The sequence below is a fragment of the Carettochelys insculpta genome, chromosome 2 (assembly GCF_033958435.1).
Source record: "Carettochelys insculpta isolate YL-2023 chromosome 2, ASM3395843v1, whole genome shotgun sequence".
NCBI lineage: Eukaryota > Metazoa > Chordata > Testudines > Carettochelyidae > Carettochelys > Carettochelys insculpta.
Genome location: NC_134138.1, coordinates 30424740 through 30439934, shown reverse-complemented (window position 1 = coordinate 30439934; position 15195 = coordinate 30424740). Strand labels below are relative to the sequence as shown.

General features: G+C 38.1%; 1 protein-coding gene across 2 annotated transcripts in view; it reads right to left on the bottom strand.

Annotated features, from left to right (window-relative positions):
* Positions 1-6571: 6571 nt before the first annotated feature.
* The window catches only part of RAD21 (RAD21 cohesin complex component), a 33444-nt gene continuing 24820 nt past the window's right edge, over positions 6572-15195 (bottom strand). For both annotated transcript variants that reach the window (XM_074986743.1, XM_074986744.1), the window contains exons 10-14: positions 14556-14712; positions 13977-14128; positions 12293-12442; positions 10569-10652; positions 6572-8348 (exon numbers count right to left, since the gene is read on the bottom strand). In XM_074986743.1, the coding sequence (XP_074842844.1) occupies positions 8157-8348; positions 10569-10652; positions 12293-12442; positions 13977-14128; positions 14556-14712 (735 nt within the window). In that variant the 3' untranslated portion in view covers positions 6572-8156. The remainder of the gene's footprint in view (positions 8349-10568; positions 10653-12292; positions 12443-13976; positions 14129-14555; positions 14713-15195) is intronic.

Sequence of the window (15195 nt, the reverse complement as noted above, 5' to 3'; positions counted from 1 at the left end):
AAAGGGCGTCATAAGGAGGAGGGAGAGAACTTGTTCTTTTTGGCCTCTGAGGGTAGAACAAGGGGCAATGGACTTAAACTGCAGCAAGGGAGGTTTAGGCTGGACATTAGGAAAACGTTCCTAACTGTCAGGGTGGTCAAACAGTGGAATAAATTGCCGAGGGAGGTTGTGGAATCTCCATCACTGGAGATATTTAAGAACAGGTTAGATAGATGTCTATCAGGGATGGTTTAGACAGTACTTGGTCCTGCCATTAAGGCAGGGGGCTGGACTCGATGGCCTCTTGAGGTTCCTTCCAATCCTAGTATTCTATGATTCTATGAATTTATCTTGTGCTTTTTTGAATCCTGTTATAGTCTGGCCTTTATATCATCCTCTGACAAAGAGTTCCATAGGTTGACTGTGTATTTTGTGAGGAAATACTTTTGTTTTAAACCAGCTGCCTGTTAGTTTCATTTGGTGACCCCTAGTTCTTGTGTTTTGAGGAGTAAATAACACTTCCTTGTTTACTTTCTCCATAGCAGTCAACATTTTAGAGACTTCTATCATAACCCCCATAGTCATCTCTTTTCCCAATTGAAGAGTCCCAGTCTTATTCATCTCTCCTCATATGAAATCTATTCTATTGCCCTAATTATTTTTTCTGAACAATTTGCAACATCTTTTTTTGTGGTGGGATGACCACATCCGCACATGCTATTCAAGATGTGAGAGAACCACAGATTTATACAGAGACAATATATCTTATTATCATTCTCTTTCTTAATGATCCCCAATATTCCATTAGTTCTTTTGACTGCTGCTGCACATTGAGTAGATGTTTTCAGAGAACTATCCACAATGACTCTAAGATATTTTTCTTGGGTGGTAACAACTCATTTAGACCTTGTTTCATAGGGGTAGTTGAGAATATGTATTCCAACATGCATTACTTAGCACCTGCCAAAGTAACACCTAATCAACCACCTTCCCGCTGCCCCTTAATCTGGGTGTCCTTGCTTCCCCTTAGGAAGTTTCAACATGTAAACAGGATTGATATATCAACTGGCTCTCCAGTGCAGGGGCATGCCCCCATTACTCCAAATGACAAACTAGTTGCTTGTGTGCAAGTCAAACTTGGTAAATATGCAGCTTCATTATTATTTGTACCATTTCAGTTAGGTATTTGTAAATAATTACTAAGTGTTCTGAATGGATTGATCTAGAATGGCTTTAATTGGAACCCTGGGATTTCATTTAATATTCCATTTTTGTTGCAGGCTGTTACAGTGAGCTTAAAAGCCATAATTCTCCCCTTGCCTACATGTTACTTGTGGTTTCCACTGCATGTTTAATGTCCTCCTTTTACAGTTTAAGATCTTCTGCTAACATATCACCCATTCTCCGCTGGAACAGGAGCCACAGGGAAACACAGGAGTAGCCATTGCCCTTGTTAACGTGCTTGTGCAACCAACACTATTTTGACAGCCTCATTAGAAATGAAGCACGATTTTTTTCTGCAAGGGTCTCAATCCTCAAGTTCAGGAGGAGTTCAATATGAGGAGTGTATCATCTCATCCACCTCTGTGGGTGGAAAGGACCATCTTCCAGCTCCATCTCTGGGCCCAGAATGAGTGTTGTCCCCTACTTCATTGTCAGGTAGTTTCTGAGGCTAGCTGAAGACAAAGAGCTAACAGCTAACATTGCTGAAATACACTGTGCCCCAGGATGGAAATCTATTGTTTAACATCTCTCCTTCCCAAGTTAAAACATCAGAACAAAATGGAACCCAATACCCATGGTACTGATTTTACAATATTAATATAGAATACCCCAAACTGGGGACCAAAAAAGAAAACATATTGACAAAAGAACTAAGCTCTGAGGGCTCAGGCTCCTTTCCACTGGCCCGTGCAGCTGCCAAGAATGTTTGATCTGCTCCTATGGGTGCCCAGGAGGGAAATATTTCCAACAACTGTAGATGGGGTAGCCATGCACCAAGAGAGACATGGCAACATGAGGTCGCTCTACGGGCTTAAACCTTCCAGTCTAGGGAAGGAGGGGCAAAAATAAAAATTAGTCTAATTTTTGCATTTGTATATAAAATTCTGAAAATAAAGTATCAGCCTCTGCACCTACAACCACAGCTGCAATGGGGACATTCAGTGAGTAAATCAGAAAACGGTCATTATATGCACCTCACAAGACAACAATGTTCAAGCTCGAGCCTATAAGGTGTGCTACAAAATATTTTTTTCACTGGAGAGTAAGGCAGAGTAATAATTTTGTCTGAAATACTGAGAAACTGATAAATTTTGCCTTCTTGAAAGCACCTTATTGGTAATCAGTAAACACTGCATACAATCTATTCTGCTCTGATAACTGTCATCACTGTCAATGAATTGTTAATAAAAATGAGCTAACTCCAGAATTCCCTGGCCACTTTTAATTACTTCAGTATGTGCTGAAATGACTCAATGGAAAATATTTTGTGCAGCCAATTTGCAGGTGGCACATTTTTCTTGGATTTTAATTTTTTCTTATTCCCCTTCAAAGGCATTCAGATAGCCTGTGTAATTATATTGTCAGTGGTTGGAGAGTGACAGAACACACCCATTCCCTACTCTGTTCCAATTCACACCATGGACAGCATTCTCACACTTAACTTGGGACTGTTTCTGACAGAGGCGGAGATGTGATTTAGCACTGAGAGCATTAAAAACCTTCTGCACTTACTTCAGGCTTGATAAATCAGCAAGAGAAACTGAAGATTATCTAATTAAAGTGGCTTCCATGAAGAGTGTTATCAGAATTTTCTAACTGAAAACAAGCTAAGAAACCTCATTGCTGTCTTCTTCAACTTCCTCATAAACTAGATGTAAATTTACATTTCAAGTCAATCATAAAACATTAAAAGCCTGTTGTGTTTTTTTTTTAATTTTCAGGGATGCATCTCAGCAATTTAACTAGCCACGATGGCATTCTATTTACAAGCATTGACACATTTGTCTTTGAACATTGCATATTTAACATAACCCACAGCACTTTGAGAACAAAAAGTCTTGTGGCACCTGATAGACTAACAGATATTTTGGAGCATTTGAACCCATAGCACTTTGTGTATCTTCCTCTGGATCGTTATGCTTTCACAAAATGTAATGGCTGCTTGTGTTTTAAAATTAGTCTTAGAAGGCACAGAGTTGAGAAGCAGCAAGATTTGGCCAGGTATTTCTGCTAAAAGAGTCAGCAACAAAACAGGAGAGGGTGTGGGAAAAAAAGCCACAAAAAATGATTTGAGGAATGTAAAAATGCCTTGCAGTGAGAAACTGAAAATGCTCAATTTATCAAAAAGTAGCCTGAGATGATTTGATTACAGTATATAAAGTACCTTCAACGCAAAGTGAAAGAAAGGTCCTAAAAGGCTTTCAAGTCCAATTGAAAATGAATTGACTGGAAGCTGAAGCCAGACAAATTCAAACTAGAAAACGCACATTTAACATTTTAAACATTATGAGTGGTTAACTAATGGAAGAACTTACCAAGCAAAGTGTACCCATGTCTTATCTTCAACTAAAGAACAGATGACTTCATGGAAGAATGGTTTAGTCAAGTGGAATTCATTCACTCAGGAGAATTGAATGAGTTTTGTGTTATATGAGATTGGCTGGACAGTGTTATACAAGTCATTTCAGAGAGATCTTACATTCTCTTTGTAGGAGCAAAATCTTCATACAAGGCCAAGTTCTGGTACTTAAGTGACATCAATGGAAGTGGCACATACATACTAAGGCAGCTGAATGGTTGTCTGACTGCAGAGGAATTGAGTTTGAAATAAGCAAAAACACTGGTATAAGGCTGGCTAATTTTAGGGTTGGTTTTGGGAATGCATCCACTATACTGTAAAAGACAGTCAGCTGTTTATAGCATTTACTCCCACAGGACTCTGAAAATAAAATACTTCATTCTGTCTCTCCAAGTTTTCAAATGTCAAAAACTAGTAATATTAGAATTCCATTCTATAGAATCCAGCCCCAGATGCCACCCGCTCTCTCTGGAAACTGCTACTTGACGACTGACCCCTTAGCTGTTATCCCAAAAAGCACATCTGACATGCTCTGTAGAATCAACTTCAGAAACAGTTGTCATATTCAACTGAGAAACAAGAGGGATAGGATAGAAGGCACAACAAGTAGGCAATGTGCCATAGAAGATCAAGGATAAGCAAAATGAAGGAGACTGGATTGAAATATGCTCTAAAGGCAGCAAGAGACACACCTGCAGAACCACTCTAAGGCTGTGTCTACACTTGCATTCCTCTTTTCAAAGAGGCATGCAACTGAGGGAACTCAAAAGCAAATGAGGTGCAGATTTACATATCTGATGCCTCATTTGCATATTTTCAAAAGACCTTTCAAAATAAGAAAAGCAGCGTGGATGCAGCTCTTTCAAAAGTAAACCCCATTTTTGAAAGAAACCTTCTTCCCATTAAAAAAAAAAAAAGTATTTGTTTCTTCGGCTGTTAATGTTTACTAATAGTTGATAGTTCCTGCTCCATTCTGCAATATTATCATATGGCAAGTAGTTCACATGCCAGTGTGGTGAACAGAGGAGAAAATTCATAGCTTTGCTATTACACTAGTGAAGCACACGTTTTAAAATGGGGTTAGCATAGTTCAGGGGTCTGCAACCTGAGGCTCTTTAAGGACTTCATGGCTCTCAATCCTGTAACTGCCAAGTAAAAAGAAAAGCTTCTTGATTAATTTTGATAAATGGAGAGCATCCAAAAGCCCAACAATGAACAACTCATATCTAAAAACATGAACAAGTATTGGATAACTCCCCCTTTAATATGTGCAGTGTGTTGTGGGATATGTTATATCTGTGTTTTGATCATGTTGCTAATAGAGTCTTGAGTTTGAAAAGGAAAAGGAATCTTGTGGCATTCCTACTGTCAAGGGCAATGCACATTTTAAGAAAACTGAAATTAAATGTGAAGTAAAACCAGCTTAATTAAAGTAGGTTTGGAAGCATCAGGAAGATAGTTGTACACACACATGTAAAGTTTCAGGAAACCAAATATGTAAAAAGTTTATGAACATCCTGCAGTAAACATGTATGACATTACAAATCATTGCGTAGGTGCTATTTTTAGAATAGGGGTTGGTTACAAAACTATGGTTTGACTTTAAAGACCATCTCGTATTCATGAGCATTACAGCTCTTGAATTATTGAGGGCTTTTTATTTTTTTAAACCAAATTCTGAAAAAAAAAATCTTTTCTTGCCCTTTTGGTTGCCGACCCTGGCATACGATGTACCAGAAAAAATGAATACTGACATGTGTTAACAGCCCATCACATTGGATCTCACATTATTTTATGCTGTTAATAAGCAGAAAGGCATAAATATACTCTGTGAAAGAGAGGGGGACTTTGAGACAATGGACACTGGCCTGTGAGACTAATATTCAAAACACTGAAAATTGTTTGTCCCTTACCTTAGAACACATTTACTGATATTAAGACTACACAGGCAGTGTTTGTACCCAACCCCGTTTTCAAACATGCAGGTTGCTTAATTGCCTTTACATCCTCAAAACACAGTCCTGTAGCACTTTACAGACTAACAACTTTATTAGGTTACCTGTCACTAACAGGCCACTTAATGAACTGCTTATTGTTTGTCAAGCTACAGGATAACATGGTTACTCCTCAGAGACGGTTTACTTTCTCATTGATTTTGCCTCAAATGGGAAGTTTAGAGCCAGTACAACATCTAGAGGTTTATCTGCATCCCGTGTTAGCTCTTTGAATGTCAGGGCACATTTTTCAAATAGACACTCTAAAAGAAAGTTCAATAATTTGTTATCCGTGGATATTGTTTCACCAGGGAAGGTGAGATGGATTACAACTTCCTAACTTCTCTGTTCCGTCCTAGCAACAGTGGTCCAGTGGTTTCTGATCAATAGCTTGTGACTACAATATTCCCCACGCCTGCTAGATTTTAATCTGTTGTAATACAAACTATCACCACTGATAAAACTGAGGCTTCTGGCAACACAATAGCACGAGATGCAGAATAAGTTATGCTATGAACTCCAGAATGCTGCTTAAGACGACTAAATTGTTCAGGCACAGAGTAAAGTCCCCCAGTTGCACAGCTAATTACAGAAATGAAGTAAGAGATGGGGGAACTGCACTGTTCTTTACAGTCTCTGATTCAAGTGTTTAGACTTGCCAGAGAATCATACTAAACCGATAATACCAGTATGTTCCTACTAGAGATAGTTTCTGATGTCAGGTAAGATACAGTCCTAAAAATGGAGTATGAATGGGAACAGAGGGAATAAATTTTATATACAGCCTCCTTGTTTAACTTCCTAATTCTGGAGTATACTGTCATTTTTAGCATAAGCACGTAAACGAGACATACAGCATTGCTAGCACGATTTAAAATTTTCCTTCCAATGGCAAAATTTGTGTGTTTAGAGAGATTTACAAAACCTTTAAAGTACTAACTTCTCCCCAATAACAAAATAAGCAGCATGTCACTGAAAAGGTACTCAAACGGGATATAGCACCAGTACATAACAGCTTATAACAATTTTTATTAGAAAAGTTATACATACAGCACTTATTTTCAAGAATATCAATCTTGAAAAGCAACAAAAAACAGACTAACAAAATGTCTAACAAGAAACTAATGAACTTCCTATAATTAAACACTCAAGTTATCTACAATGTCTTTTTTACAAAGGGGAAAAAACATGGTTTTACAGGCACATTATGTTGAAAATAAAGCTGCAGTAACTATTTTATACAATTAACTTTTTCAATGATTATTAAAACTGTCATTATGTAGTCTCAAATTTTTAAAACATTCACATAATGTTACATTTGAGTATACACTGAAATTTCAGAGTCCCAAAAGAGAATCATTTCACAAAAGTGCCAATATTAAAACCAGAACTTTCAGTGTGAATAATTTTGTCCTAAAAATTTAAGACATGTTTCCATAACCAATATATTCACCTAATTTCAGATGCTATCTGTTCCTAACTGTGAAGCTTTTATTCTCTGCAGTAAAATCAAAGAGGACTTATTTTGAAAAGCTGCTAAAATGTTCTGAACAGAGGAGTGTGCATGACTGGATAATCAATACTAAAACTATAAATATCTGAGTAGCCACTAATAAACTTTACACAGCAATGGTTGCTTTAAGTGTAACTGTCTGCTTGTACTGTATATTTAGTTTGCTGTCCTTTCAGTACAGGTTGCATCATCATCATCATAGGCCTGCCTTATGTCAGAAAATATACAATCCAGAAGTCTGTTCTTTAAAAAAAGATTGGGGTTTATGTACAGCTCTATCAAACCTAAAGCATATTGATATTTTAAGTTTAAAAAAAATACTAGAATTTTTATTTGCTGCTTATTAACAGTAGCTAGCCATTATCAGTAGTGGACCGTAACGAGGTGATAAATGAAAAGGAATGTTTTAGCTAAGATGTTTAACGCATGCTCTGCCCTTCTGCATAAGCAGGATCAATTATAGGAAGTGCTTTCCATAAACATCTGTTTTCCTTTTGCATCGAGGGCTACACAATCCCACTGCAAAAATGAAAGCGAAGTTCACATGCCAGGCACTACTATTTCGCATTGCCAGCTGCAAAAGACCCATGTACCTCGGCAGAAAACACACTCACGGAAATCTAGGGGAGGAAAAACTTCATTACTATGAGATGCAAACAGTACATATTAGAAAAGTTTGGCAAAGGTTTTAATCAGACAAGAGGTTGGCCTTTTGGGTTTACTTTTGTATGTTAAAAACATTATTACTGAACCAAGCTAGTCAAATTATAGTAAGACATTTTTCAGTGTCACTCAACATTACATGCACCAATATTGCACACATCTGCTCTGAATAAAACAATCTTTATCTGGGTCCTTAAATTATTTGTCTTGTTTTTGCTGTTAGAACACAAACCATCCACCCCAGCAGTGTCACTAAAAATGAAAGTGGTAAATTTAAAATACAAGAACCAAAACAAAAAGAAAACCAAGGACTTTTTACAGACAATTAAAACCTAAATTTTCCACAATGGTCTTGTGGGCCCTATGGATGGGGCAATACATATGCACTAGTGAAATTAACACTAGCTATGATATATCTAACCATTCAAATAATATGGAATCTGGGACCAGGTGTTGCAATGATGTCACTATATGGCTCTTCTTGTGTCAGCTCTATAGCTTGCTGCTTTTTGAGTACCAAGAAACTGTAGAATTTTGCTGCTGCTTGTTTTCTGTTCGTATTTCTGCACAGCTCAAGCAAACTGATAGATTCTGCTCCAGTCTTAGCAAGAGCCCTCTGAAAAAAAACAAATATACGAAAAGTTGGTCGATACCATACAGAATTCCACTCCCCACCCCCAAATTTCTATACAGCTAATAACGAACAGTGATTCGTACAGAAGCTAAATATTGCAAAAGCCCAAAGTGTTTTGGCAGTTCTGGGTTTCGTGTCAAGGAACTAATAACTAAGGGGAAGGTGTACTCAGGATTTCACTTAATGTCATCCACAGCTGATAGTGCTGGCAATTACCTCTTCCCAAGCCAGAATACACTGGCTCGTGAAGTAAGCACTGTTTGAGCAGGAAGCCAACCTGTGACAGATGCACCACAAGTGCTGATAAAAAGACCAGCTAACTGCAAAGATAAGCAATGTGTGAGATCATGCAGCTTCAATCTGGTCGACAGAATCCCAAGCCAGTATAAAGCCACGTTTGCCTGTGATCCAGTGAGTATTTTGGAGAAGAGACATAATAATTATGTAAGGGCCAAGATTTTCAGGAATGACTACAGATTTTAGGGTTCTCAGAGTGCTCAACTTGGCTGCGTCTACACTAGGAAGTTCTGTTGAAATTCTCTGAAAGAAGGGGGCCCTTTCAAACCATCCAGTAGAGCGTCTACACACAAAAAGTGTTTTCGAAAGTAAATTGAAAGAATACAGCACTCCTTTTGAAAGCGCTCTTCCACTCCCATCTCAGGAAGAACACCTTCTTTTGAAAGCTTCTTTCAAAAGAGAATGTATATAGACGCTCCACAGGCGTTCTCCACCCCAAACCCATGCAAAAGAACAGTTGTCATGGTACCTGATTTTTCAATCCCTAGCCTGTTTTTTTTTTTTTTTTTTTTTTTTGAAAGAGCAAGGGTTGTGTGGACGCTCTGTTGAAAGAGCAGATCGCTCTTTAGATCTGCTTTTTTGTGTGTGGACACACTCTTTCGAAAAGAAGTTCTTTCGGAAGAGATCTTCCCTAAGGACTTCTTTTGAAAGATTGGTGTAGTACAGATGCAGCTTTTTTAAGGGGGACTTTATTTTTCAACAATAGGTACTTTTGGGGAGAGAAAGCAAAAAACCAGGCACCCTTTAGGTACCTACTAGGGTTCAGGAGAACAGATTCTCCTAGTCAAATTCACATTTATAAATTCCGAGCAAACAGAGTTTCTAATTGAATGTAAGTTAGTTAGTAGATGTACATATAAGCTGGGTCTACAGTACAGAGTTCTGTCGACAGAAGTGGCCTTCTGTTGACATAACTCAGGGATCAGCTACACACTTAAAGCATTCTGTCAACAAATTCCCAACAGAACCCTGCACTTGCCTCAGCAGTATTACCCTCAAAAATTCAAGGCATAATCTCTGGACAGAATACTGTCGACAGAAGTGCAGTGTGAACACATCTGTCAACAGAGACAGCACCCAGTTGCTAGGCAGTCCTCTTTGCAGAACTGCCATTCTGCTTTCTAGCACCAGAGGGCAGTGCAATCTGGCAGCTCTCTGTCAGAGCAAGTTGTGTGTAGATGCCATCTGTTGACAGAGGTTCCATCGATATTTTCCTGTCGACAGATGCTTCTCGTGTAGACATATCCATAGAGAAACGTTCTGCCTTGTAAACGTCTACTGGATGGAAAAAGATCCACGGACAGTCAAACCAAAAACAGAAGTGTCCACAAAAGGACTTGGCATGAATTTAATTCCTTTAGTTAAACAATCACTTGAACAAAAATGGGTTAAGGTGGAACTCTGGCATTGTAGTAAAATGGAAGTTAGGATACTTCCTCTTCACCACCTTAATCTTGAATTTAGTCATGGCAGATTACCAAATTCCATTTGCAGAACAAGAAATCTGCAATATCACCTAACACTTCCACGTATGAAGAGCACTCAAATACAATGCAACATGTTGAGATTTCACAGGACAAGCAAGACAATCCCCTCTCCTTCAACCAGATATTGTGAAAGTCGGTTATATCTTCAGTGTCTGGAGCTATCAAATGAATTAAGAGGAAAAACAATCCAGACTGGCAAGTCAAGTGGATCAGTAATGCGTGTGGGACACCTTTTTTGTAACAAACAATTTTTGGCTCAAATTTCTGCAGTTTTATGCCCAAATGCAAACTAGTGCTCATCTCAGAGAGTGAAGGTTCAGAAACCAGCCAGGTATACGATACCCACTGTCGGCCTAGCCTCCACTTGACCTCTTCTTTGGTTAAAACATACCAATGTGGAGACGCACACTATATATACCTGAAGCCCATGAAGCATCTGCTGAGTTCTCTTATTCCATCTTCTTTCTTCTTGATCTTGATCACCCCCTGTACCATCTTCTTCCTGAAATGGACAAAACTTCTTAAATACTCTTGTAGGTACAAGTTAATATTAACACACTTGAATCCTGAAATGAAATCCATGCTTCTACATATATTTTCAGCACTCCTCTCCTTATGTCAAGAAGGATTGACTTACTAGGGAAAGGAAGAAAATGGCAACACATACAAGCAACCTGGACATCCTGGTGGGACCAAAAATAATTGACAAACGGCTGCTTTGCCTGCCCTTATGATTCAACCTTAAAAAGGTATGGGTATGTTTAATTGCTGCCTAAACACCCATGGCCTGCCTGTATCCAGTGATGCAGGCTTGGCAAAGTCAGGCTGCAGAATTGTGATGTAGATATTTGGGGTTTTGGGAGATCCATGAAACGGGCATAAAAAATAGTGATTTGACAAAAGCTACAAAGGATATATGACGAACACACAGGACCAGAACTTTTCTTACTGCCCATTCTTGCATTTTGTCTACAGGTGCATCCTGCTTCTCCTTATGGGGACTAAATTCAACTTTTAAAAAGAAAAGTTCTACATTACAAAGAGGAACACTTTCTGAAACACTGAAAATGATAGGTAAGATTGCAAGCCAAATCCCAACTGCTTTAGTTATTCTTCAAATACTAAGTTTCCTTCTGCCTTAATATATACTATTCAAAGCAGCCCAATCACCACTGTGTTCACGTAAAAAAAAGCCATTGCCAATGGCAAAACAGGAATGGCAATGGGGTTTTGAAAAGTATTTTCTGGTGTCTGTCTGATCCTTCACATTCTACCACAGTAAGTTATTTGCATTACTCCTCACTGCATGCACTTGGATTTTTAGATGACCATAGTGCTACATACATAAGTCAGTTTAAAAATCCACACTGCAAAGGAAAAAGGTCTTCACTGAAGCCATTTATGTCATATTTGTTAATAAATTTGTATTATACTAATGCTTAAGAAGCCACATAAAGATCAGGGCTTCTTTTCAAAACACATAGGAAGTTACAATCTTTGACCAATGAAATTCACTCAGCCAGTAAAATTCTTTGGAAAAATTATACACTGCTTACTTCTACATTTCCCTCAGCCTGTGCACTGGAATCATTTAACTCAGTTTCAGGACCTTAATTCTGTAACGTCTGTGTTCCAAACTCCATAAAAAATGTTCAACATTCTAGAGAAGAACTTTAAAATCAAAATGAAAGTTTTCACAAATTTAAACACCTTTTTTTTTTTTAAAAAAAAAAAAAGAATAAAATTTTAAAATCTGGTAACACTACAAAGTTCAAAATGTAACCCCAACAGCTTTAAACTGTAAGTTAGTCACTGCCAACATCACTCCATCCAGTTCAGCAACTCATCAAGTCAAGCATATAATCAAGAGTATTTTCCATATCTCACAGAAGAAAGTAGTATGCTTGCGTAGGCAATTGTTGCTTGGATAGGGTCAGTGGTTAGAAATCTTCAAGCTAGAAAGTATTTCAAATTGTTCCCTTTTTCTGTCTTGCTCCACAAATAAGGAGAAAATGCTTTGTTGGCTGAAACAGTTCAAGGGATATTTTAAGTAAAGCGATGGCAGTAAAAATATCTTCAAGAACCCCACAGACTCCTTCCTGTATCAAATCTATAAACTGGTCCTTGAGAGCTCATGCCTACCTCCTCCTCCTCTTCCTCTTCCTTCTCTTTTTCCTTCTCCTTCTCTTTTTCTGGCAAAAGTTCCAGCTCTGGTATTAGCTGGCAGATATTTTGAGGCTCTTCTGGAGGCATTTCAACTGGTGGCATTTCCAGCTGCTGTAATGGCTGAGGCTTTGATAATACAGAAGATAGCCAAGTTAAAAGGGAATTGACATGAAGATTTCAGCTACCAGAAGTTTTAGAACTGAAAATCTAAACTATACATTCTGGCAATTTTATAATCCCACAAATAAACTTAATACAAGTTTCTAATTTTCAGACATTTACCACAAATAAAATGAAGTGAGAAATATACCACATTTATTTTTCTTAGCTCCCCACAGGTGGTACTTTAATCAGATTCCATTCAACCTGAACTTGTTAAAAAAATATTAACATGTCTGTTTCCCAAAAAAAAGAAAAAAAAAATATCGGGTAGTCCATCAATCAGGCATCTAATTTTATTACAATGTAATATGGTGTACTTTGAATAAAATAAGTCTTTCAGACTCCCAGGTAGCCAGATGTATTGCTATATAAACCCCATTGCCAGCTGATCGTGGAAATGCCTCTAAGGTACACACAACCCAGTGCGGCATTGCTTAGGGGACAAGAGTGAGGACAATGGTATAAAGAACACAAATGTTTTCAAAAAGGTTTTAAATTGGGACTAAACAACCCCTTCCTTACAGATAGTGGAGAAATGGAAACATTACTTGCCAAGCACTAAAGCATAAGTACTTAAGTTCCCAACTGTTCACTATTATAAATGAAGGGTGAAGACAGACAACTAAGTTTCTTCTTGCCAAAACAGACTATCAGCAAGCCATTCTTTACACTAAGACATGGGGTGGGGTGGCGTGGGTAGGGCTTGTACAACCAATACTATAACTGTATTGCACTAAATTATAGCTTGGTGAAACCCATGTTAAATTTATATAACATATGGTTATACAAACAAACACCTCACATAGTAAGAAGTACAGTAAAAACCCCAAGTTAAATGGGGGTTGTGTTCCTGCAAAACCCAAGTAACTCAAATTTTCATGCAAGTTGTGGTGGGGAACTGGGAACCAGGCTGTTGCTTAGTTCCCAGCTCCTCACCACTTGTGGGACCCAGGAAACCGAACAGCCCACCAGGGCTGGTTAGTTTCCTGGCTGTTTCTCCCTGCTTTCCCCCAGCCACACAGCTGTCAGCCTAACAGCTGTGCCGCTGGAGGAAGGCAGAGACAAGGGGCTCTTAAGCAAGCTGACAGCCACAGAGCAGCCTCAAGTTGTGCTTAACTCATGTTAAAGCCAGTTACATGTAACCTGAAGCCATGTATTTTGGAGGAGGTTTACTGTATTCCAAACAAATGCTTTGGACATTCTTTCCTTCACACAATTCCAGTTTCCCCCTTATAGACCTTTTTACCATGATCCTTGCTGCTGCGGAATTGATTTTACTCAAATTCTGTAGGACACTGTCCCAGAACCACTATGATTGCTCCTGCTACAAATATGGAAAATAATCCTCCCCACTGCAAAAATATAAGTTCCTCCCCACCACAGAATGGTATCGCTTCCTAGATAAAGAGGGGAGAAGCATGGAATGCTACAGGCTCTCTGTCAGAGCCTAGATTCACCACTCTGTGAGAACTCGCATCTTCACTGTAATCTTACTCACAGGTAATACAGGCTCTGGGTCCACTTGCTGAGCCTTGCGCTTTACGCCTGTTTGAGGTGGTGGAGGTGGCATGACTGATTCATCCAAGTTAGTTCTGCTGCCTTCCATCATGGATTCCTGTAAGCGGCTTGGCTCTTCCAAGATAGGTTCATCTACACACGATATTAGATAAGTTTCATAAGTAGGTATTTTGATCTCATTTATATATAGTTTATAAAGGATTTGAGTTTAAAAAGTAACTCACAGCGCTTCCAGAGTTTTGAACAGTTGGGTTTACATGTTCATATTCATACATTTCTTGCACTGGTTTATACTGATGCAAAGTCAATTTAGTCAAATCAGTGCAAGTGTATGCACAGACCAGCCCTTAATGCCCAGTTAATCCACTGGACACAGCTGTCCCATATAAGTCTTTTATATTTAGAAAAGAGCTCTACCATCAAAAGAGTTATATAAGTAATTATAAAGACTTGTGCTTTAAAACCTTGGTAAAAGTTTCCTCTCTGATAATATAAAGAATAAGTCAAAGTGAAAATGAAGCTTTGAAAGGAAGTAGAGCATGTTTAGTGAATTACAAACCAATAATATCTCTCTGTTGCTGCTGCTGCGGTTCCTCTCTGGGCACCTCTGGGTTTTCAAAGTCTTTAAGGAACTCATCCAAGTTATCAGCTTCTCCACCTTTCCTCCTCTTTCTGAGGTCTTCTGGTACAAGAGGAGTAAGACACCGAGTAAACAGCTATAAGAAAACACAAGTGAGATTAATCACTCATCTAGACGGACTGTAACTGTAGATTAGAAAACTACTTTTTTTTTAATATTATGTTTGTTTCAGAGATAATATTCTTACTATATGCCCTTGTTTGAAAAAAGCTTTGAACTTTTAAGAATTGTTACCTATCTTAGACTTAGCAGAATCTGATTTTTAAGAATAATTTTGACAAATACTGTTTATTTTTAAGCATTTAAAAAAAGATTTAAATTTTTCAATTGTACAAAACTATTGGTATCAAGCAATACCTACAATGAACATAGATATCAAGAATCGAAAATGTAAACATTCATGCAGACTCCTGAAGTTTGTTTTCAATCGTAGCAACTTTTTAAAAAATATCCTATTTATCACGTGATGCTAATATTAATTTTTGCTTGCTATGTAAGCTCTCAGTCTTAAACACATAATCAGCCTTTAATATAGTTCATATAAAAATAAACCTTTATA